The sequence below is a fragment of the Dipodomys merriami genome, unplaced genomic scaffold (assembly GCF_024711535.1).
Source record: "Dipodomys merriami isolate MVZ:Mamm:240054 unplaced genomic scaffold, mDipMer1.0.p SCAF_525, whole genome shotgun sequence".
NCBI classification, from domain to species: Eukaryota; Metazoa; Chordata; class Mammalia; order Rodentia; family Heteromyidae; genus Dipodomys; species Dipodomys merriami.
In genome coordinates this window covers 562393-588102 of record NW_027206097.1, presented here as the reverse complement: position 1 = coordinate 588102, position 25710 = coordinate 562393, and the positions used below count along the sequence as shown (strand labels likewise).

At 52.1% G+C, this 25710-nt stretch overlaps 1 protein-coding gene across 1 annotated transcript in view; it reads right to left on the bottom strand.

Annotated features, from left to right (window-relative positions):
- The window catches only part of LOC138811416 (protein Jade-1), a 114537-nt gene extending 106883 nt beyond the window's left edge, over nt 1–7654 (bottom strand). Inside the window, exon 1 of the mRNA XM_069999166.1 lies at nt 7597–7654. Within this exon, the coding sequence (XP_069855267.1) occupies nt 7597–7625 (29 nt within the window). The 5' untranslated portion in view covers nt 7626–7654. The remainder of the gene's footprint in view (nt 1–7596) is intronic.
- Nucleotides 7655–25710: the final 18056 nt, after the last annotated feature.

Below are 25710 nucleotides of genomic sequence, written 5' to 3'. Positions count from 1 at the left end.
AAAATCTTCCACTGGTCTGAACACTAAACAATTACCCCAGTGTCTTCCAGTTTTTACATATAAGTAAGCTTCAAGTTAGCAACTTTTTAAAATCACATCTCCCTTAAAAACCATGGCATTCTACTGGAAATGCTGGCTTGGGCAGTGAGCTCTCCAGCCCCTGCAGCACTCCTTATTTCTGCACTGAACTGTGGTGCAGGGGTCAGGAGAGCTCAGTGACTCAGAGAAGAATCAGAACCCAAGGACTTCATACCCACTGGGCTCCGGGACCACTCTTGTTTTCATTGATGGAGGTTTCTGTTTACACATTATTTTCAGTTTATACACGAAATATCTTATTGGATTTGAATACTGTCTCTAAAATAGAAACTTATTGTTCTTTTTAAATTACTGATTGCTTCAAAACCAAAATTAAGAAATGTTCACCATTGACAAAAATGAGTATTTTTTGCGGAAGTTGTTGTTTCATTCCTGAATATGTTTTACATAAACTAATACTGGGCTCTAAGCAACAGATGGACGTTTTGACCACTGGGTAGCAATGAAGTATCAAAGTGAGCAGAGGGGAATGTCTGAACATCTGCCATTGTCGCTGACCCTTCTTCTAAAACAGCAAGTGGCAACCATTTGGCCATTCCTCAGATATTGAACAAGAAGAAAAACACCAGAATTTTCCCCAAACATAAATGAAACCTAAGGTGAATTTTCTAGAAATCTTAGTGGAAGCTATGTGGCTATAAAGACAGGGTCAATTCCTGAGAATTTAAGACATGGAAATTATTTCACTTCTGGAATTTATAGTGAAATGAGGCTTTTACAAATCTCTGCTAAACTCACCCCTATATTTAAGTCTTTCTATACTCTGTCTGTCACTTCATGTGTAATTAACATCAACCAAGCATGCTCTTTGATCAACTGTGAGTGAAGACAGAGAAATATGTTTAAAATGAATATGTGAAAGTAGCTTCATGTTCATAAAATCATTTACACCTCTGGTGACTTTTTCAATAAACCATGGAGGTACTAAAGCAGGAAGACTGCCAATATGGAGGTGATAGAGGTGATGGAGGTGATGGAGGCCTGGACCACTGTGAGACCTTTACAATCAGCCCTGTAAGGATGCTGCCTGCACTGAAGAGAGGCCCAGAGCACTGGGCCTCTGCAGGCTGGGGGTTGGGGTGATAGCCCTGCTTCACGGGGGGGGGCGGGTTAGTAACAGACCCTGCCTCATGGGCTGTCCTCGGTGGAGCTGCTGGCCCTCCCTTTGCCCAGCATTCTAAAACTGGTAAACAAGAGCTGTCTCTAAACAGATGGTGACCTTGAGATCATTTCAGCATGTGTAGGGTGATGTGCTTGTTTGAGGAGTTACAAGATCTAGACCCGGGAGCCAAGTTCATTGCTATACTCTGGCCAAAAAAAGAGAAAGACTCATGTCCCTGACAATGAAGGCCCTGCCCAGCACATTGTCTTCCTGCCCCCCTCCCTCACACCTCATTTTCCCTCCAATAAATGCCTCTTCCTGCACCTGAGTCCCACATGTTGCTTTTATCTTGCCTTCTTAAGAGCACCAGCCTGAGATACCCGACTTCCCCCCAGCAGCTCCTTTCCCTCAGTGTTGGCGTTCAAGCAGCCACCAGACAGACCTGGTGCTGGTCACTTGGGCTCAGCAGAAGGCAATTTTGTTAGTTTTATCATCCTCTGTTTCTATCCTGGGTTGATATGCTTTGGGACAGTCACAGTGTTCCTTCTTCTGGCCTGCCTAGAAGACCCCCCCAACCCTCATGTGGGCTTGCTGAGGCTCCTCTGTCCCTCTGCCAGTGTTGCAGGGACCCCTCCCCAGGGCCAGGCACCCTGGGCCCTCGCTGGTCCATCACTGTTGCTCTGGCAGCCTCATCAACATCACGGCAGCCTCAGGGTGACCCACAGTGTCCCCACACTGCCAGGAAACACTGACCTGACCTCCAAAAGAAGCTGTGTTTAGTTAACGTCTTTTTGTAGGTTTTTTTTTTTTTTTTTGAGAAATGACATGAGTGAGGTTGTTTTACTAACACTCTGTAAACTCTTAAATCACTTTTCACAGCCATCTTTACTCCTTGTATATGTGACATTGCTTCCCAAATACTTTGTTTCCTCTCTCTGAATTCAACTTTTCCCCAAATTCAGCACATGCAGAATTTCTTGCCTCTTTCTTCGCCATGTTTCAGAGCGAGGCCCTTCTGCAGGTGGCACCTTTGGTGATCCCAGGCTAACAACTCATCTCCTTGCCCAAAACCTGGTCATGTATGAGATCCTGGGAACTACCTTGGTCCCCAGAGGAAATCTTCTCTAGAGTCATGTCTGAGTGAAGAAGAGTGTTCAAGAGCTATCTCAATGATGTTTCTGTCAGGAATTTGCTTGCGATTCAAATTCTGGGGTACAGCTGAGGGGACCCTGGCCATGTCAGAGGGGAGACCATGTCTGAGGGCTCAGGATACCCTGAGATGGTTCACAAGCGAACTGGAAAGATTCCATTTCCACACTTTTCAGTTGTTCTCATGAATACTTTCTGGATGTGGAAAAGTGAAACATAAGCACTATGTGGTAGAGGGCCTGACTCCACACACAACAGGTTGCCTCATCTGCAGACTTGTGTGTGGACTGCTTTGGAGGTAGCCACACTTCAGCTGCCCAGCTGAAATCACAGGCTGCTTTCTACCTGTGTGTAACCTATAGGATGGCAGGTATCAGTGATACCCAACAGCAGTGATACGCAGGCCTTCCGTGTTTCAACCAAGCAAGCAAGAATCACAGCAACCTGAAATTCACACCTCACCAGCTCCTCTCCTGGTCTCTTCCTCCTCACCACTGAGGAGAGCCGGAGGACCTCAGCGAAGAGGCTCAGAATAGTTCTGGCTTGGCTTTGTTTCCTCAGCTAACTCAGCATGCTCGAGATGGTTTTAACAGCACAGTGTTATCATGTGGTTTCAGTAGAAAAAGTCCCCATGTAAAAATAGCACCTTCTTCCTCAGCATGTCTGCTCCCCTAATGAAAGAGCCCAGACAGAGCCAGTGCAGTTATCAAGCATGAGCTAAACTCTCATCTGCCTCCAAGGCTGTTAGCCAAATTCACAAACAGTCGTACTTCACCTAACAGTAAGGACTGTGCAGGAAGAGGCATGAGCAAAGCAGGGTAACTCGTGTTCACAACACAATGCTTCCTACAATAAGCTCCCAGAGAAGGCAGTAATGAGAAGAGGCACAACTCTCCACAGGAATATTGACAGCAAGGTGAGTACACTGAAGCTGAGCCAAAAGGGAACAGTAGCACTGACAAATTCTCATCTAATCCAATTTTTAAAAGATGGGGGCGGGGGGAGGGGGAGGGAGGAGAGGGAGAGAGGGAGGGAGAGAAAGAGGAATATAATGCCAGCCACATGGCCACCCAGCAGGCTGCCTGCTGGGGATCAAGCATCCTTTGTCCCCACCAGTCCGCATCCTATCACAGACTCCAGTGGGGGCTGAGAACCTCCAGCTGCATTATTGATATGAAAATAAAACAAAGCCAAGGTAGTTTTGAAATTGGTCCTAACCATAGCATTAGAGCCTGTCTTTGGCCATTGCTGTCTCCCCAGATGGCCTGCTGAGTTATGCTTTCTAGAGTCCTCCCGGAAGAGCAGAGCCCTAGGAACAAGCTGACAATGTAACTAACTAGCTCATCAAGGACGTGAGAGAGAAATGGCAGAGGAAGGAACAGAAGTCTGACCTGTTATCTCCCTTACTTCCATAAGTGAAATCTGCTGATATTACAAATGCTACCAGGAGCTTCGTTTATATCCAGGAACCTCTATGCATCTTTCCAGGGGGGAGAGGAGAGGTGAAGCTTTGTTTTGTACCCTGGTTCCTCAGAAGGGAATGATGTTCTTCATGAACCCTGGGATACCTGTTGTTGAAAGCTTTGGTCAGACACCATGAATTTCTTACAACAGAGCTGTCTATAGCCCCATTTCCTTAGTGTGCTGTAGCTCCCCTGAGATGTCCACAGTGCTGTCCACCTTGGATAGCATCCAATCACCATGTGATCAGCCTCCAGCTGCTGGCACACTGCCTTCCCACCCCAGTCCCTTCCACCTGAAGGAAAGCCTGGAGTCCAATGATTTAGCAGCTATGAGTGAGCCATACGTAGTCACAAGTTACCCACACTACCTTCTCTGTACACAAAATAGTTTTCAGAGGAACTTTAGATAACACACTTGAGTGGAAATATTCAGTGGGCCATTTGAAAAACAGAGCCAGACTTTGAGAAGAAAGTTAGGAACTGGTAATACAGATTGTGAAACCATGAGCCAGGAAGTTTGCTCTGAAGCTATATAAGTGAATGTCAAAGAAAAGAGGTAGACCTCACATTGAAACATGGAAGGAGGAACAGAGCACTGGAAAAGACAACAAGACAACAAAAGAGAGGCATCAGAGAACTAGAGAAAAATGAGAGTTCACTTGTAACAGTTTCAAAAAGGGCATATTAACAATCTACAAGGCCCGTTGTGTTATCAGCCAGTAAACATGAGAATAAAGACAGACAGAGAAGCTGCCCTTGAGGATAATCGAGTTGCTGAATAGTTAAGGAAGGAACAAGTAAGAGATGACCCCAAGTGGGAAGAACACTCTCGTGGGCTGGTAGCGGGAGGAGCACCCACCCTAGTGGGCTGCAGGAAGGAAGAGCGAGAGTCTCTCTGCCAAACAAGTAGCATATGCCATGTGTGTTGAGCAGGACACAAGTAGTGTGTGTGACCGACAGCACAGAGGAAGGACGTCTTTCTGCCCCATGTATGCGCTCCGTCCTGACTCGGTGGCCCTGCCATCAGGCTGTGTAGACTGTGCCTGTCTTGAATTTGGCACTGGCCCCATGCCTTGCTTGGCATGGGCAGACATGACAGAACAGAGCTTGCAGAGTGTTTGAGCAGAGGAGTCACCTCCTTGTCTGCCATGTGAAAAAACTCAGGCTTGTTGCTGGTTGTCTCAGAAGATGCCCCAGTGTGTGAACACTGAGTCTAGCTGAAGCTGCAGAGTCAGGAAGTAACTTGAGTCACCAATGGTGCGAAATAACTAATGACTGTGGATATATGCCTGTACATGGAAGAGTGCTAGTTACACAGAAAAGGCTACGACAGGCTGGGTGTCCTTCCTTACTTGTTCTTTGGACAAATTAAATTCTGAAAATAGTATGAGACAACGGTGTTGGATGAGGTCATCTTTGAGAACACAAGCCAATGTAGCCAATGATGTTCTTCCTGCCCAGCGTCACACTGGAAGATTGGAAACATCTGGACACAGCTGGAGTTGTAGGTGAGCGCATGTAAAGCGCGCCTAAACTCTAAGAAAAGTCCCCGCCCGAGTCTGCAGTAAATTTACAGCATAACACAGGGTCCTCTGTCTGTAAGGCCTTATAACTTGCAGATAGAAACTCCACATCAATAGGAAGGCAGATAAGAAACTTGATTTTGCTTTCAGAGTTCTCCTTTGATACAAAAGCTAGAGATGATCCATTAGGAGCAGCGTGGTCAAGGCAGAAAGACTAGAAACTAGCCCAGACCGGGGTGCAGGTGGGGGCTGAGGATGAGGGCAGAACCACCCTGCCTCTGGGCCTGGAAAGGACTGCAGTGTGGACATTCATCAGCAAGGACTGCCCATCCATCACCGGAGTCACAGCACCAAGCACAGACCAAATGATGTGCAATATGTACTGTTCAATGAGGCTGTGAAGACTGAAATTTACTTTATCTCAATTTCTGTGATAATGGCTCAACTTTTCAAAAGCCTTGTGCTTAAACAGTCTGACCTTCCATTCCTGGAAAAATCACTTCTTTGTGATTCATTATCTCTGACCACACAGACTAATAGGGTATTAATTTGACATTAATGGATTCCGAGACTGTAATATGACAGAAGGCAGCTTTGGCCAGCAAGCTGAGAGTCGACAGGACTTTCTCCCAGTTAGCAAAGAGCTGTTGGTGTGACTCTGTTGTGGCGGTTTGCTGTTCTTTGTGAGCATCTGTCAGCATTCTGTGGCCTGCCCTGGCTCTAGTTCGTGTTTTCCACGGGCCAGGTGGAGCTGTGAGGCACCTCACTCTCTACTGAGCAGGGGCCAGGCTTGGCCTTCTGTCCTCCTCACTCAGCAATCCTAGGCTGAGATCAGACTCCATCAACAGCCCCTTCTTAGTGAGCATGCATCTGGCCCTCCTGGTCCTCCCCACCCTTATTGCCGGTCCCTGGATGTGGGATAACTCTGTCACACATCCCATGTTTGCATTCACCAGGGTCGGCATACTTTTAGGTAGGACACCACTGGTGGCTCTTCAGTCCTATCTCCCACCTTGCCTATACCTCAGCTAGCTTTGGACCTCCGGCTGGTAACCATCTGTCATCCTATTTTCTGTCACCCTACTTTTTGATCTTGAGAAGCAATTGTTGTTCTAATAGTTAAGACAGTGTTTTTTAAATTAAATTAGATTTTTTAAATTAACGTATATTAATTATATAAAGGCATTTCATCTTGGCATTTCACATAGGCATATATATTTTTTTAATTGCTCTCCCGTTTCTTGATCCTGTCCCTGCCCCTGATTTTTCAATAGCTTTCAGTGGATTCATCACATTGTCTTCATTTATTAGACTTACATATGTTGACATTCAACCTCATCACTCTCTTTCCTCTCCCAATCCCTCCCCCCAGTCTCATCTCTACATTCACCTATGGTTCTGTATATGAGAGAAAATATGTGGTTTGGCTTTCCAAACCAGGCTTATTTCACTTACCATTTTCCCGCAAGTGATATAATTCATTCTTTATAGTTGAACAATATTCTACTGTGTATCTATCCCACCTTTTCTCTGCTCATTTGTAGTAAGTACTTAGGCTGATGCCAAAACTTAGCCAATGGTTAAGCCACCAAGTTTTGAGGTAGTTGTTCACATAGTATGAAGTAACTACAGTCTTGTATCACTTAGTGCCAGGAACACATTCTGAAAAGTGTGTCATCAGGAATTCACATACATGAGCCTAGGTAGGCTAGTCTTATATACCATACCATATGTTAAATTAAGCAAGAGACAAAATCCACAGACAGTAAACATGAGATATGAAGTTATTGCTAGCACAACATGGCATACTGTTTACCACATATATTTTTAAATAAATAGAGGATTACACATTAAAATAATGGCAAAAAGCATTGTGCAGTAAATCCTTCATTGGTAACATAGTTGTTTATTAGCACAATGTGCCTATCTATGCTTACTCTGCCTTTATAATCATACAACCTGAACAGCTCAGGATATGTGCTCACACTTTCCTTGTCATGAGCCACAGGCTTGACTACCACACAGCCACAACTGCAGCCTCACTACCACAACCGTGGGCCTACTACCAGGCTACCACACTGCCACAACGGAGGGCTCAACTTCCACACTGCCGCAGCTTCCGCCACACTACTACGATCCCATGACTGAGACCACACTACCCGACTGCCACAACTGTGGCATTAGGTAATGGGAATTTTCAGCACTATTACAACCTTACGATGTTGACAGAATGTACTGATAACTATAAACTCAAACTCACAATCCATCCAGGAAGCTTGATATCATCATCAGAGTCCTTGGATGTGGGAGACTCGAGAACTCCACCGATGCTGCTGGCCTGGAGACAGAGGAAAGCACTGTTGATGTAAGGTGGCAAGCTCCACGCTGGAAAGCAGAGGTGAGTCTCCAGTAGACAGCCTTGATTTCAGCCCATTTTGGACTTACGAACTGTAGAACTGTAAGGTAACCACTTCACATTGTGTAGGCCACTAAATTCATGGTGAACACCTCTGCTCGTGGCAGACAGACACCCCTGCCTGTGCCCAGGACAGCTGCCAACCTCACTCCAGGTCCCAGAGTGGCTGTAGCATGTGGCACCAGGTATGGGCAGGAGTTCATTATGCCCAACACCAACTGCACATGTCCACTGCTTCTACCATACTTTAGATAACTGTGGTTTTATCTCACATTTCACCATTGGCTTCTAACCTCCAACATAAAGGCCTTTTGATCCAAAATTAGCTTATTTTCAAAATCTAAGCCTTCTGTCATCACTACCACCAATTATTACTCATTGTGGTTAAAGCAGTCTGATCTGCTGTTAGAAAAGACACCGAGAACATGAGCAAGTAACCAAGTAACACTTCCTAGTACCACACAATAGTGTAGCGGGCTTGCCAAGGAAATGCCATCCCAAGACACTCAAATACTTGTTGATAGTCACATGGGAACCATGGGGCCTTTGTGTGAGGCAGCACTCCTGTCTACCAGAGCAAGGAAGGAAGCAGGGAGGCAATGGCCACTGAATCAGTGACTGCCAGGGTCACCAGAAGGAGACCTCAGAGTTTGAGCTCAAGATTAGCCTAGAGAAATGGGCCACAGACTAGATACAGCAGTTCATGCCTATAATCCCAGCTACCAGGAAAAGTAGGAGGATCTATGTCTTAGGGTTGCTTCAGGCAAAGATACAAGTCTTCATCTGAAAGACAAGGAAAGAAAAGAAAAAAGAAAAAAGAAAAAAAACTAATATGGCTCAAGATGTAGAGTACCTGACCAGCAAACACAGGCTGAGTTCAAACCATAGTACTGTTAGAGAAAAAAAGGAACAGGTTGAAAAACATGTGTGTTTGTATGTGTTGTCTATATGTGTGTGTGAGAGAGAGAGACAGGGAGGGAGGGAGAGAGAGGGAGATGAAGAGAAAGAGTGCGAGAGACTCTGCCCCTTTGTGGCTTTAAGTGGTTACTCGCATCTTTTTACCTCACTACTTTAAAAAAAATCTAAATGGTGATAAATGGTGTGCTTTGCCGAGTTGCTGTAATGATGCAATGGGTCAATTCATGAAACACTGTTCTGAGTAGAGAGAAAATGCTTGAGGCATTAGTCATCGGAATACAGAGCTCAAAGTCGAGACACCACCAGACCACACAGCTCCCACCAGCCCTGCTCACGGTACCAAGATAAACCCTTGGCTCACTCTGATACCCTCCCCAGAGGCGTCCATTCTGCATCTCCCTTGAACCCTGGGACATCAGAGAGGATGGAGGGAGCCTCCAGGCTCCCCATAGGGCCTCCATGGCTCTCCCCAGAGCACCCACGCCCTCTGCCCAGGGCCTGCTGACTCCCTGCCATGTCTTGGGATAACGTGCATGAACTTAGCAACAAAGGGCCCCTGGTGTGGCTGGAATGTCCACAGGCAGAGCAGCACATCTCCTCTCAGATCTGGCAAATGCCCTCAGATTTCACACCCTCTGGATACACCGCACTAGGGTCACTGTCACTGCTAGTGTTACTGTTAGTGTCACCAATTCTTTCTGGAGTTCTCTATCCTCACTTACAATCTTCCTCAAACCATTGGAGGAACAAAATAATTCATTTATGAGGCCTGTGTGTGCAATCACTTTTCCAATTCAGGCTAGGTAACGGACTGTTTAGACAAACACTGTGGATAAGAGGTCGACACTCAGGTGTGTCATGCACCGATTACTACCCCAAGGAAAAGTGGCTTTTGCTCACTGGCAGCACCTCACAGACATGGGCAGCAAACCCTAGAGTCCAACCCCTCGTTCTTTTGCTTCCTAGGCCAGTGAGATTCGACCAGCACACCGTCATCCCTGAGGTCTGCCCCAGGCCCATCCCTTCTTGTGCAGGTGCTCAGATGCCAGATGTCACCTCTGTACAGGAAGCTCACCTCCCATGCACTGGTGCCCACAACCTGGATTTAGACCATTTTCACAGTTCCTCACTGTGTCTTTTAGGGTGTGGCGGGTACCACCCTTCAAGGAAATTCTCCTGCTTTCCTTGCTCAAGGATTGAAGATTTGGAATTTTTCCAGGCACATTCAGCCCACACTCACTGGGGAGAATGGTAGCCATGTATTGGCCTTGTTCCTGAAAGCAGAGCTGTGTTGGCCACCTCCATGTCTCCCTTTCCTCCTCCTCCTTTTCCTTCTTAATCTGAGCTGCCTTCTTGTACAGAGCTGGCCAGGAGAGCAAGGAGACTTGGGAAAGGATCCACAATATACTGGCTCACTAAATACCTATTTTATTGCTATAAATTTCTTTGGCATATAGCAAGAAATCACGTGGTGGTACATTTTTAACTTGATGTCAACTTGTATTAGTTTATAAATAAATGAATAAGTGAACACCTGCCCCTCACAGGAAGTACAATGTTTCACTAAAGCTCATGACACAAACATCTACCTTCAGGGCTGGCCCAACTTACTGCCTCATCCTCTGTGGCCATATCCCATCTTCCCTGACACGCACAGTCACCCAATCCTCCAGGTATATTTATGATACCTTTTCCTCTAAGAACAAATTTTAAATTTCAATTAGATGAATGAATGATGATTGAAATAAGCCATACATTAACCTCTGTGCTTGTTCTCATGTGGTTCTCGCTTTTGGTGATATCCTGGTTTTCCACGTTCTGTGTGTGTGTGTATGTGTGTGTAGGGGGGAGCAACTGCAGTTGTCAGGGCCTCCTACCAGCTAGGCTGGTGCTGCTTGAGCCACATCTCCAGCTCCATTTTTGACATAGGGTCTTGGTTCCCGCCCAGAGCACACCTGAGCTGTGATCTGTTTCAGATCCGGTCATTGCTGATCACAGGTGCATGCTGGAGTCTTGAGGATCTTCCTGCCCAGGCTGGCCTAGAACCTTGAGCCTCCCAACCTCAGCCTTTCACGTAGCTGGTTAAGAGGGACACACCACCTCACCCAGCTGTGGCCTGCCCTCAAATTGTGATACCAGCACCTGACTATGCCTCATTTTTATTGTGAAATCTATTCATCTTTGAAGCTGTCATTTCTTTTCTTTTTTTTTTTTTTTTTTTTTTGTCGGTCGTGGGGCTTGAACTCTGGGCCTGGGCGCTGTCCCTCAGCTCTTCAGCTCAAGGCGAGCGCTCTACCACTTGAGCTACAGCGCCATTTCCGGTTTTCTGGTGGTTTATTGGAGATAGGAGTCTCACGGTCTCTCCTGCCAGGGCTGGCTTTGAACCTCGATCCTCAGATCTCAGCCTCCTGAGTAGCTAGGATTACAGGCGTGAGCCACCAGTGCCCGGTGAGCTGTCATTTCTTCAAGTCCCTACCCAACATTACTCTTTCCAGGCTTTCTACACATCCGGTGTTTTCCTTCTGAAGTACTGCCCTTGCATTGCATTTAGCGTTAGCTTGCTTGCTTTCCCCTTGCAATGCATGTTCTTTATGACAGGGAATGTCACTTTTCTCTCTGTACCTCACGTTTAGCATGACAGCTAGCATGAAGTAGCACTGAGATGTTTGACGTCTTGGTTTGCTGTTTGCTGGACTCTACTAGATGACTTTCCAATTCTAGACACAATGGGCACCAGGCGAGACGCAGGCTGTACAGCAGTGGTCAAAGTGCATGTGGCGCTCTGACGCAGACAGGCCACAGTCGCTAAAGGCTGGAGATCTGACATTGGGCAAAGGTCAAGACTAGATATCTGAAGCTGGAGATTACAATGGAGATACAAGAATGAGCCTCATGATGTGTGTAAACACACATGGTGTGTAGTAAGAGCTACGGAGCTAAGGACAAACTGATGGCTTGTCAACTCCTGGTGCTGGAGGATGGGTGGGTTCCAGCAGCGGACTATGAGAAAGGACAGTCTAAGAAATAGGTAGTGAGCAAGAAAGAAAGCAAGCTCAGGACAGAGTCAAGTTCAAGGAGGACAGAGTAGAAACATGGGCAATACTTTAACAACAGGGCAACAACTTGAGAGGGCCCACAATTGTATAGGACTCTCAGAGGACAGAGTGACATCTTTTCTTCAAAAGGTTTCTATTTTCAATACTTGGTTGATAATTAAACCCAAGGGGGCTAGGAGCTATAGGAACCAAACTCCAGGAGGACTGTTATAAACTTCATTAAACATCACTGGGGAAAATATATTCCAATTTGAACTTCCTTGTTTTTCTTTATAAACAGCATTTCAGGGATAGGAAAGAAATGTTTGTCTACGCCAGGCTACTCTGTGTAACCGAGCAACTCTGAATCTTTTGCCCTCTCTGGTTGATGCAGCCTGGCCTTCTCATGGGCCACTGAAGCAGCATTCCCAAGGAAAATCCTAGTAGTGAAGAAAATTATCTATCACTAGCCTCCTGAGCCATTAAAGGGGCACATGGCCAAGCCAAGATGTCTTGGGATAGAAGCCTTGATTCACTGCAGCCATTATAATGGCTATTATGAACTCTCAGGTATTTATTTGTATTTTCACTTATTAAAATAGTCCTTTCTGAGACATCAACTATCAACATTGACAAGTAAAATATGTATCTTACTTCTGGAAGAGTATCTATTCTTCCATTTGTGCGTCCGTCCACCTCTCTTATCCCTTTCTCCATCCACCCACCCAAATCTTTTGTTTTGTTTTGTTTCTGGTGGCACTGAAGTTTAAACTTAGGGTTTTATACTTTCTAAGCTGAGCCACACCTCAAGGACTTCTTGTTCTGGTTATTTCTGAGATATGATCCTTCTTTGCCCAGGCCAACCTGGACGGCTATCCTCCTAGTTATGCTTTTCATAGTAATCGAGGTGACAGGAACGAACCATCACACCCACTGGTTGAGAAGAGGTCTTGAGAACTGTCTTACCTGGTGTAAACCATGACCCTCTTAATCGCACCCTCCTGAGTAACAGGAGTGATAGGTGTGAGCTTCTGCACCTGGCTGAATCATTGGGGGAGGTGGGGGAGGGGTGAAGCAGAACCAGAGCTTGAACTCAGGGCTTTGCCTTGCTCGGTTGGTAGTCTACAACTTGAGCCATGTTTCCAGCCTGGGTTTTTACTAGTTGTTTTGAAGATGGAGTCTCATGGACTTTCCTGGATCTCAGCATCCTGAGTAGCTAGGATGACAGGCATGAGTCACAGCACCCATCTTCCAAATCATTCTTAAGGCCCAGGATCTACAAAGATCAATAAGACTGGATCACCACTGCCATCATGGAGTACATAAGAAATGGACCAAAAACTGCAAAATGAGGCAGGAATAAGGGTATTTCCTGAAATAATTTTCTAAGTAAAGCTGGGATTTGCTCAGGAAGCACTCTGGCACTTCCTCAGCATGCTAATGCTCCTGACATTATTGCTTGCTGATAAATGTCAAAGGGGATAGTGATATTTTTGGAGCTGATTTTTTTTACCCCATTACAAAAATAGATCACGAACACATACACATATGTCACAAGAAGAACCTAGGCTAATATTTCAATACAGGGACAAACATTAGCACGTTTTTAAAGCTCATACTTATGTTTCTGTTGACAGTTATAATCATCTATTTGCAGGCACTACTTCTTTATGATACCTAACCAAAACCGACTGGTATTACAGTATACCAGTAGATTTGGAGTATGTATGAGAATAATCCAAGAGTTTCCAAAGGAGGCTGCTGATTCAATATTTTCATAAGCATCAAGATAACTTAAGGCAATACATGATGACCCCTGACACAAAGCTATATTGGAAGTCAAACGCACAACCCTTCTTTTTAGGACATTCATCTAACTCGGCATTTAGTTATAATTTACACTAGTGTATTTTTGAGAGAAGATATAGGAACCAAGTTTAAATGGACCAGAGTTGACTGTGGACTCTGCCTTGTATAGTAAAGCCCCCCCAAAAGCCACAGCTGAAGGCACCCTGTGGCCATCCCAGCAGGAGTGGAATCTTTTATTAGAGGTGTGGCCAGGTCAGGAGGAGGAAACTCAACTTTCCTCACCTTCCTGACCATCCTGGGAGAGAAGCTCTTCTCCCCTGCACTCCCTTGTGGAATCCCAATTAATCAGAGTAAACAAAGGAAGCAGATTGTGATTTCTCCCCCTCCTCACTGTTTGATTCGCAATCTGGATTTATTGCTGAAGGAATGCCTCCTTGAAGCACCATCCCCTACTGTCCAGAGAGATCAAAGCCATACAGGGAAAGCAAGTCCTTCCATCCTCTCTGCATGTGAGTCCAGCTGCCAAGGGAGGCTGGTGTGTGCTCACTGAGCTGCACCTATCCCCTGAACTGGGCTAATGCCCAAGATGCAAGCTGCAGCCCTCACAGACAGAGCTAGGTTTAATAACTGCGGAGCCACAGCACACACACTCTGACACTAAGGAAGACACTGTGTTGTTTTAAAGCAAATATATGTTCTTAAAGTGGTTTTTAAAGCAATAAAATGTTGCCTTCTTCCCAACCCCATAACCTACCACAACTGAGTAACTAGTTTAACTTAAAACAGGGTGAATTCTTGTTGCCTTCTTCCCAACCCCATAACCTACCACAACTGTTAAGAGTAACCAGTTTACTTAGAACAGGGTGATTCTTGTTGCCTTCTTCCCAACCCATAACCTACCACAACTGTTAAGAGTAACTAGTTTAACTTAGAACAGGGTGGATCTTGTTGCCTTCTTCCCAACCCCATAACCTACCACAACTGAGTAACTAGTTTAACTTAGAACAGGGTGATTCTTGTTGCCTTCTTCCCAACCCCATAACCTACCACAACTGTTAAGAGTAACTAGTTTAACTTAGAACAGGGTGATTCTATCACAATTCCACATACTATTCTGTCCATATAACAGGATGAAACTTAATTAGCAGCACATGTAGAAGACGTCATTTTCTCAGATATGGAGCAATATTAGGCGCAAACAACATTTATCTCCATGACTATAAACAAAGGTGTTGTGTTTGCAAAACAGATCCTGTATGTAAAACATCTACCAATAGGGTAAAATATGGGGAGGGTGTTATTGGTTGAAATGGAGTGAAATACTTCCGGCCTTATGATCTTCGTAAGAAGTGTTTTCTCCTCTTCTAAGCTACAATCCAGAATTCTCACTCCAATTATCTCCTGTCTCCAAGCTGAGACCTGACTCCACTCCTCCTCAGTGGCCTGGACCTCCAAGGAGTCCAGGCCTGATTTCTTCACTTGTAAGTCAGATGCCCCAGGAACATTTCTCTGAGGAAATTAATAGAAATAATCTTTTTAAAAAGGGGCCTTAAGGTCAAACGAGCTTAAAAATTGTGACAGTAAACAAGCTTCTAAATTTAAGATGTGTAGTGTGTTAGTAATACTCATTGTGATTCTCTAAAAGGAAGATAGAACATGCATTGGTTCCCTAATAGCCTTTTCCTTGTGGAGTTTCTTGGAGACAATCCAACAAGAGTTGTAAGACCCTCATCTGTGCCACCTGATGGTTGGATCACCTGTGTACTCCACCTGTTTTCCCAGCATTTTCCTTGGTGTAAAAAAGACCTGCCTGGGCTTTTGAATTTATACAGCAGGTAAAATTCAGTTTGTATTTTATGCCACTCTTCCTTTATTCTAATTTTCCCCTGTAATATTTTTATTTTTAGCGTTTTTTTAAACTCAAAGTTGGAATACTACAATACTTAATAGTACAACAATAATAATAGGAAATGTGAATTCAATTGTTAACCTACTCCAATTACTTCATGCTTCCCTTTCTTTTCCTCTCTATGTGGGTGTGCGTGCACATGCATATACGGTTGCATAACATGCATGCACACTGTATATACTGCATGGTATGTGTGCACACTATATACTCTCTACATGTTGATCGTGAACACTATATACCACCTACAGGTGTGCATACTTACTGTCTGCATAATAAATGTGTGTGTGCGCACAGACTTATCCCCTATATGGGCGTTTGTGCTCAGTATGTTTGTCAATTGAAAACCACTGACTTACTGGGAAATATGTCTGGGAACGGCCTGCATGACGATCCTATTTGGCTAAACGCTCGGTTCTTGTCTCAACTGTGGTTACTATGTCCGCTGCGAAGCTAAAACGCCACAACCTCTCCTCCGAGGGTAAAGGTCGAGCTCACCCAGCGGCTGCAAGGGAGCAAACACATCTGTCTGGCGGGATTTCGGGTAACGCTGTGCGCTCTCCACAGTCCTTCCTGCCGGTGTCCTCCAGCCATGCCCCCTCCCCCCACCCCGTGACCCCCGCTATCCCCCCATGACACTCCCCCCGTGACCCCCGCTGTCCCCCCGTGAACCCCGCTGTCCCCCCGTGACCCCCGCTGTCCCCCCGTGACCCCCGGTGTCACCCCCGTGACCCCCGGTGTCCCCCCGTGACCCCCGCTGTCCCCCCGTGACCCCCGCTGTCCCCTGTGACCCCCGCTGTCCCCTGTGACCCCCGCTGTCCCCCCGTGACCCCCGCTGTCCCCCCGTGACCCTCGCTGTCCACCCGTGACCCCCGGTGTCACCCCCGTGACCCCCGGTGTCCCCCCGTGACCCCCGGTGTGAAGCGCCCGAGGGCGGGCACGGCTGCGGCTTCTTCCCTCCCACCCCGCGGCTGGACGCCGGGCTGGGCCCCCCCGCCTCCGCTCCTCTCCCCCCCCCCCCGCCTCCGCTCCTCTCCCCCCCCCCGGCCTCCGCTCCTCTCCCCCCCCCCGGCCTCCGCTCCTCTCCCGGCCTCCGCTCCTCTCCCCCCCCCCGCCTCCCCCCCCGGCCTCCGCTCCTCTCCCCCCCCCGGCCTCCGCTCCTCTCCCCCCCCCGGCCTCCGCTCCTCTCCCCCCCCCGGCCTCCGCTCCTCTCCCCCCCCCGGCCTCCGCTCCTCTCCCCCCCCCCGCCTCCGCTCCTCTCCCCCCCCCCGGCCTCCGCTCCTCTCCCCCCCCCCCGGCCTCCGCTCCTCTCCCCCCCCCCGGCCTCCGCTCCTCTCCCCCCCCCCGCCTCCGCTCCTCTCCCCCCCCCGGCCTCCGCTCCTCTACCCCCCCCGCCTCCGCTCCTCTCCCCCCCCCGGCCTCCGCTCCTCTACCCCCCCCGCCTCCGCTCCTCTCCCCCCCCCGGCCTCCGCTCCTCTCCCCCCCCCGGCCTCCGCTCCTCTACCCCCCCCCCGGCCTCCGCTCCTCTCCCCCCCCCCGGCCTCCGCTCCTCTCCCCCCCCCGGCCTCCGCTCCTCTCCCCCCCCCGCCTCCCCCCCCGCCTCCGCTCCTCTCCCCCCCCCCCGCCTCCGCTCCTCTCCCCCCCCCCGGCCTCCGCTCCTCTCCCCCCCCCCCGGCCTCCGCTCCTCTCCCCCCCCCCGGCCTCCGCTCCTCTCCCCCCCCCCGGCCTCCGCTCCTCTCCCCCCCCCCGCCTCCGCTCCTCTCCCCCCCCCCGGCCTCCGCTCCTCTCCCCCCCCCCCGGCCTCCGCTCCTCTCCCCCCCCCGGCCTCCGCTCCTCTCCCGGCCTCCGCTCCTCTCCCCCCCCCCGGCCTCCGCTCCTCTCCCGGCCTCCGCTCCTCTCCCCGCCTCCGCTCCTCTCCCGGCCTCCGCTCCTCTCCCGGCCTCCGCTCCTCTCCCCCCCCCGCCTCCCCCCCCCGCCTCCGCTCCTCTCCCCCCCCCGCCTCCCCCCCCGGCCTCCGCTCCTCTCCCCCCCCCCCGCCTCCGCTCCTCTCCCCCCCCCCCGCCTCCGCTCCTCTCCCCCCCCCGGCCTCCGCTCCTCTCCCCCCCCCCCGCCTCCGCTCCTCTCCCCCCCCCGGCCTCCGCTCCTCTCCCCCCCCCGGCCTCCGCTCCTCTCCCCCCCCCCGGCCTCCGCTCCTCTCCCGGCCTCCGCTCCTCTCCCGGCCTCCGCTCCTCTCCCGGCCTCCGCTCCTCTCCCGGCCTCCGCTCCTCTCCCCGCCTCCGCTCCTCTCCCCCCCCCGCCTCCCCCCCCCGCCTCCCCCCCCCGCCTCCGCTCCTCTCCCCCCCCCCCGGCCTCCGCTCCTCCCCCGGCCTCCGCTCCTCTCCCCCCCCCCGCCTCCGCTCCTCTCCCCCCCCCCGGCCTCCGCTCCTCTCCCCCCCCCCGGCCTCCGCTCCTCTCCCGGCCTCCGCTCCTCTCCCCCCCCCCGCCTCCCCCCCCGGCCTCCGCTCCTCTCCCCCCCCCGGCCTCCGCTCCTCTCCCCCCCCCCGGCCTCCGCTCCTCTCCCCCCCCCCGGCCTCCGCTCCTCTCCCCCCCCCCGGCCTCCGCTCCTCTCCCCCCCCCCGGCCTCCGCTCCTCTCCCCCCCCCCGGCCTCCGCTCCTCTCCCGGCCTCCGCTCCTCTCCCCCCCCCCGCCTCCCCCCCCGGCCTCCGCTCCTCTCCCCCCCCCCGCCTCCGCTCCTCTCCCCCCCCCCGGCCTCCGCTCCTCTCCCCCCCCCCCGCCTCCGCTCCTCTCCCCCCCCCCGGCCTCCGCTCCTCTCCCCGCCTCCGCTCCTCTCCCCCCCCCGGCCTCCGCTCCTCTCCCCCCCCCCCCGGCCTCCGCTCCTCTCCCGGCCTCCGCTCCTCTCCCGGCCTCCGCTCCTCTCCCGGCCTCCGCTCCTCTCCCGGCCCCACAGGTGCTTCGCCGCCCAGCGGGCTCCGGTGTCCGGCGGGCTGTCCTCCCGCCTCCCGCCGAGCGGCGACCCCTCACCTGCAGACGGGGCGTCGCCTCACGCCGGCTCCTCACGTCACGGGCCGTCTCCTCACGTCACGGGCCGTCTCCTCACGTCACGGGCCGTCTCCTCACGTCACGGGCCGTCTCCTCACGTCACGGGCCGTCTCCTCACGTCACCGGCCGTCTCCTCACGTCACGGGCCGTCGCCCCACGCCCTCTCGCCGCTGCCCCACGCCCTCTCGCCGTCGCCCCACGCCCTCTCGCCGTCGCCCCACGCCCTCTCGCCGCTGCCCCACGCCCTCTCGCCGTCGCCCCACGCCCTCTCGCCGCTGCCCCACGCCCTCCAGGTGGGCGCGCCGGCCCGTGGTCGCGGACGTGGCGGCGGCGGCGAGCGCTGGCCCGTGCGCTGGGCAGGCCTGTGAGGACTGTCGGAGATGGCGGCGGGGAAGGCACGCGGCGGGGAAGCGGAGAAGCCGGCTCGGGCGTGAGCTCCACGGCGAGCACCCCGCCTGCTCCCCGCCCGCCCCTGACCCCGCTGACCCCGCCTGCTCCCCGCCCGCCCCTGACCCCGCTGACCCCGCCTGCTCCCCGCCCGCCCCTGACCCCCGCTGACCCCGCCTGCTCCCCGCCCCTGACCCCGCTGACCCCGCCTGCTCCCCGCCCCTGACCCCCGCTGACCCCGCCTGCTCCCCGCCCGCCCCTGACCCCCGCTGACCCCGCCTGCTCCCCGCCCGCCCCTGACCCCCGCTGACCCCGCCCCTGACCCCGCTGACCCCGCCTGCTCCCCGCCCCTGACCCCCGCTGACCCCGCCTGCTCCCCCGCCCCTGACCCCGCCTGCTCCGCCCCCCCACGTGCCGCTGACCCCCGCTGACCCCGCCCGCTCTGCCCCCCCGACGTGCCGCTGACCCCGCCCCCCACGTGCCGCTGACCCCGCCTGCTCTGCCCCCCCCGACGTGCCGCTGACCCCGCCCCCACGCGCCGCTGACCCCGCCCCCCGCGTGCCGCTGACCCCGCCCCCCACGTGCCGCTGACCCCGCCCCCCACGTGCCGCTGACCCCGCCCCCCACGTGCCGCTGACCCCGCCCCCCACGTGCCGCTGACCCCGCCCCCCACGTGCCGCTGACCCCGCCCCCCGCGTGCCGCTGACCCCGCCCCCCACGTGCCGCTGACCCCGCCCCCCACGTGCCGCTGACCCCGCCCCCCGCGTGGCCTCTGGCGGCGTCCGGGCCCTGCGGCGCCGCTGCCGTCTGGCCGGTTGGCTTTTGCTTTTCCCTTGGGCCCCGCCGTGCCGGCCTGCGGAGCCAGGCCCCCGCCGTGGGCGATCAGAAAACCCGGAGTGGGCCCCGGCAGCAGCCCGGGCCGTCCGTCCGTCCGCACGGACAGACCGAGCTCGCGGCCGCCTCCTGGGTGGGGGGAGCGAGTTCCGACCTGCGGTGACGCTCACACTTGGTAGACGGGCCGAGGAGGCTCCGTGCCCCGCGCCCCCCAGGCCCCGCACCCCCCCGCGCCCCCACGCCCCGCACCCCGCGCCCCCCCCGCGCCCCCCAGGCCCCGCACCCCGCGCCCCCCCCCGCGCCCCCCAGGCCCCGCACCCCGCGCCCCCCCCCCCGCGCCCCCCAGGCCCCGCACCCCGCGCCCCCCCCCGCGCCCCCCAGGCCCCGCACCCCGCGCCCCCCCCGCGCACCGCTCCGCACCCCGCGCCCCCCCCGCGCCCCGCTCCGCACCCCGCGCCCCCCCGCGCCCCCCAGGCTCCGTGCCCCGCGCCCCCCCCCGCGCCCCCCAGGCCCCGCTTCCCCGCGCCCCCCAGGCCCCGCTTCCCCGCGCCCCCCAGGCCCCGCTTCCCCGCGCCCCCCAGGCCCCGCTTCCCCGCGCCCCCCAGGCCCCGCGCCCCGCGCCCCCCAGGCCCCGCTTCCCCGCGCCCCCCAGGCCCCGCGCCCCGCGCCCTGCCGCCCGCGCGCCGCGCCCCCCCCGCGCCCCCAGGCCCCGCACCCCGCTCTGCACCCCGCGCCCCGCTCCGCGCCCCGCGCGCCCCCCACGCCCCGCTCCGCACGGCGTGTCCCCCGCGCCCCGCCACTCGTGCCCCGCGCCCCGCTCCGCACCGCGTGCCCCCCGCGCCCCGCCACTCGTGCCCCGCGCCCCGCTCCGCACCGCGTGCCCCCCGCGCCCCGCCACTCGTGCCCCGCGCCCCGCTCCGCGTGCCCCCCGCGCCCCGCCACTCGTGCCCCGCGCCCCGCAGGCGGCGGTGGGGCAGCAGCTCCCCCCTGCCGCACACAGTGAGCTTGGGGCAGCCCCGCGCCACACTGAGTCCTGTGCGGGCCGCCTTTCCACGTGCAGGGCCACCTTGGTGCCGCCTTAACTCTGCGCACACAGCGGCCATCTCTGCGTGGGGCCCCGACTCTGACACGAGGCCCCTGCGGGACTGGCGCGAGGCGCATCGCGTTTTTATCGTCTCATGTATTTGAAAATTCATTCTCAAGGAATGAAAATTGTGATGTTTTTGTGGCTCTTTGAGGATATAAGCAACATTCCGCCTTATTGACAAAAGAATCATAATTCCTATTGCGTGAGAAATCAAAGCCAGATTGAGGAAATTCCAGCATGACCAAAACAACGCTGTATGTTATCTTGCAAATCAGTCCCAAAGAGAAATTAGCCCCCAGTGCAGCATGACTGGTGGTGGAGAAGGAGCTGTGTGGAGTGGAAATTCTGATTTCACGCTCTGGAGTACTCATCCTTCAACAGCTCCGCTAACAGTAATGATGGTGGCGGTGACTCTTAAAAGGAATCAGATGCTTGCGTAGTTCCAGCACATGCGTTGATGCCTGCCTGGAGAGACAGGTACTCCATTAGGCAGGTGAGAGGCTAGACTCAGAACGCTGCCTGAAAGATTCCCACTGTACAGGTGATGGCTTCACGTGTGACCGTGTGCCATGGTGCCTGGCCTTGCTGAGCCCGGACTGAGCAGTCCATGGAACCAGGAGGCACCGCTCTCCTTGTACTGATGAGCATCTGCGGGGTGAAAGACTTCGGGGAACGTTGATAAGAAAGGGAAGACCAGTGCACAGTCTCCAGACTGTCAGACTCAATTCACCTAACACGTATCCACTTAAAACCACAAACTCTGTGTAGAAAAACCACTTGCCAAAGAGATAGGCGGGCTTTTTAAAAAAAATCCTCTATATCATATTTTCTGGCCCAACTCCTCCCAAAGCCCTGTTCTCAGTTTCTATCTCCTAGGAGGAAACCAACCCACCAGAGTAATGGAGGGAACCACACAAGGGCGATACGCTAAACTGCCTGAAAGATTACTCATGGAAAAAATGATATTTTACTTTGATATGAGAAAAATCTCTCCTCAAAACACAGAGGAAGTGTTCTGATTTCGCGGACATCTGGGATCCTGCTGGCGATCTCGGGGTGTGGGAGAGGTCTCTGGTTGGGGGACAAGCTGGAGCTTCCAGCTCCAGCCCAGTAGGCCTCCTGAATGAGGGGTAGGAAGTGAGAGAGCAAACACAGCTGTTCTGCTGGTGACAGATCCCAGAGAAGCTTCCGGAGAGACTTCATCCGGGCCTGCAGTCCTGGGTGCCAGCACTGCTCACTCATTCCCACTTTGAGCAAACATTCTTCAGGGCCGCAGGCGCAGCAGGAAGCCTGTCGTTACCACCACACAGGGTCACGTCAGCGGCTCTCAGCAGCCCTGCTCCACCGTCTAGCTCAGCTGTTTACCTCATCTGGGAGAGCTTTGTTTGATTGTCAGAAAATAGAATGTCATAAACACACTCGAGCTCTCCAGCACACAAACAAACAGTGATCACGAACAGAGGTAAGTGTGTTTGCATTATTTAACCAAACCGACGAAGCATACAAATAACCTGTATAGAATGCAGCACAGAGAAACTTGCTTTAAGCTGACTTCCACATGGCAGCCATTGCTCACTCCCTTCAGTCTCTGGCAGTGTGTGAGGTCTAGATGGCCTTGTTCACCTCGTGCCATGGAGCCTTTGAACAGCAGCCAACAGGTTGGGTGAGAGCCTAGAGGCCTGCCACACTGCCCAGCACCCTGATCACACCCGGGAAGCAGTGCTAAGGCTCTGCCTTTGTTCCCTCTTCTTCCCTTTTGTCTCCTCGGGAATGTTAATGGACACACAGAAAGGACACAAAGAATTGAACCTTATCAGTCCTTGCTCAGACACGTTGCTTCACTCACCTCCTAGACCACGGTCTGCTTGCCAGCATCTTTGGTGCTCAAGCCACTTCGGGGAAAGATTTGACCACTTATTGACACGGGAGCCAAGTGAGGCAGCAGGTGTGTCATGGGAAGCTCAGACGTGGCAGCTTCTCCCACACTGGCCATACAGGCCGGCACCATCAGGCAGGCCCACGCCGTCAGGCAGGCACGCACACATCAAGAAGGCACTGAGAAGGAAACTCTAGACAAACTTGGCAGGGCCGCAGCTGGCTCATAGGGAATCGCAGAGCAAGGCTCGCAATGCCAGGGAGAGGATGGAAGGCCTCCCATCAACAGAAACTGTTGCAGCCAACAAGAGACCTGAAGGAACTAAGTCTGGTTGTTTCCACAGCTTGAGAAAATCTTAGAGTAGAAGCAATCACTGATCTAATTCTGGACAAAGTTTTAATTTTTTGGTCAGGAGACTCCATGTCGGTGCCTCCTTGCTTCTGTACAGGTTGCTCACATTCCAGATTTCTTTAATTCTTCTGGTGATGTGAATTGATTTATTTGGAATGTGAGAATGGATCACTTGAGATATTCATGGTAAGGCAAAGAGAGTTGATCTCTGTTTCTCTTCACCCTCGACAGGAGCATAAATGAGATAAGAATCTTAACCCCCACCCAACCACATAGGCAGCACCATGTTGCTTGAAGTGTTCAGACTTGGCAATCACTGAGGGTTGATTGGGCAAGAGTCAGTGATAACAAAAAAGGGACCAACGTTCACGAGCAAGTGCAAAGGAAATAGAAACCTTAGCGATTTTGCACAGACACTGGTGATGATAAAGGAGGAACCCTAACACACAAGCAGTGAGAATGTAAATTAGTTCAGGCACTATGGAAATCAGTGTGGAGCTTCTTCAAGAAACTAAAAGTAGAACTACCAAATCATCCTGCCATTCCAATCTCCAGTCTCAGGCATGTATCTCTAAAAGAATGTAAACCAACACTCCCGAGAGACACCTGTACTCATGTTTATAGCAACACTATTTACAGCAGCCAAGATACAGAACCAGCCTAGATGCCCAACAACTGATGAATGCATAAAGTGGTCATATATACAGAGGAACATTCTTCACCCGTAATAGTGGAATCATGTCATTTCCAAGAAAATGGATAGAACTGGAGGCTATCACGTTGAAAAAGAAAAGCCAGTCTCAGAAAGAAAAGTACTGAATGTTTTCTACTCGTGCAGAATTTAAACCTAAAAAATGACATGGCATAATTGTAAAAGGGGGAATATTTGAGAGAAATTAGCAGTTTGGAGGAGAGGGAAATATTCATCTGACAGCAGATTAATATTACAGAATTTCATTGTGTATACATACGAAATAGCACAACGCAAGCCACCAAAAAAAATATTTAAAAAGAGGGAGGGAATAATAATAGATGGAGTGAATCAGATCAAAGTATATTACATGCATGTATGTAAATTTCACAATGAAGGACCTTTGTATAAATAACAAAAAAGGTAGGTCTTAATATAGATTCCGAAAATGAAAACAACCTGTTACAAATCCAAAGCTGATGTTGCTGTAGCTCTCTATGCTTCACTACCTGGATTTTTCATCTGCTTGTATCACCATGTTCCATTTCTGTTTTGTCTGAAGAGAGTACTGAAATAGAGTACCTCCTACACCACGCTGCAATTGACATTAAAATTCATCTTATAATCAGAAAGTTACTCACAACATTAGACTTTGCCTTTTGCTTTTAAAGTTACAGCTACTGCTGTTGTTGGAATAATTAGTTTTGTTTTGGAACTGAGTTCCACCTAAACAAATGATATTTGTGTAGTTTTACCTGTCAGAAAAACCATTTTCCAAGAGAAAAAGAAAATGGGAGTACAGATTTCCAAATCAACATTTTCCCTGTTCTTTCCTGGCTCTGTAAGAAGGCACATGAAACAGAATTCCAGGCTGTGATTAACACAGCTCTTCATAGGAGAAGAGGTTCTTTTATCTACACAAAAATTGCTGCACTAATTCTCAGTGAGATTAGAATGCTCTGGTTTATCTCCCTTCAGAAGAATTCACTTTTTCTACTGCCTGCATATTTATAGCCAAATTTTAATATTTCGTTATGGGAAACTGGAGGTGAATAAGCACAAACTGATGATAACATTATTTTGTAAGTCTGAATCTGAAGACATTAAGCATTAATGTCATGTTTAGATAAAAGCTGAATAGGATTTATAGGAGGAAGTATCAAATGGCATGGACTGCAGGAAAGTCCTGGTGAGGACAGACCTTAACTGAACACAACTCACATACAGCCCATTTTAGGATAAACCAGTTAGGAAAGGCATCTTCACTAGGCACAGTGAGAGGAAAGGAGCCACAGTTCTCCCTGCTCTGTTCTGTCCAGACAGGACCGGATCCCAGCTGCTGTTTCCATACCCCTGGTCGGGCCACACTGAATTTGGAACCCATGCCTACTGCATGCATGTTGCATATGGGTGTGGGGAGTAATTGCACATGCATTGAGGACAGAACCCACGTACAAGAAGTGAGAATGGAAATGACTAGAAAGCCGCGAGGAAGCAGGCCCTCCTGCCCCGCTTACCCTTCGCCCACCGTTTTTCCACACTGACAGCAGTATGCCTCCTTGCTTTCCCACCATCCTGTCATCTTTGGGAGGTGGTAGGAAGGAAGCAGAGAAGTTCATCACTGGGGAGAAAGGCTACTTTTTTTGCAAAAAGCAGGTTGTTGCTGGGCGCCCGTGGCTCACGCCTATAATCCTAGCTACTCAGGAGGCTGAGATCTGAGGATCACAGTTCAAAGCCAGCCCAGGCAGAAAAGTTTGTGAGACTCTTATCTCCAATTAACCACCAGAAAACCAGAAGTGGCACTGTGGCTCAAGTGGTAGAGCACTAGCCTTGAGCTGAAGAGTTCAGAGACAGTGCCCAGGCCAGAGTTCAAGCCCCATGACCAACCAAAAAACAAAAAAGGTCTTTTGGTTAAGAAATTTGCCTGTTTCTAGGTATGTTTATTACATGTACAAATGAGTGGGAAGTTCAGGCAGCAGGCTGTAGCAACCATTTTTATGTGGGAGAAGAGGCATTTGTAATACC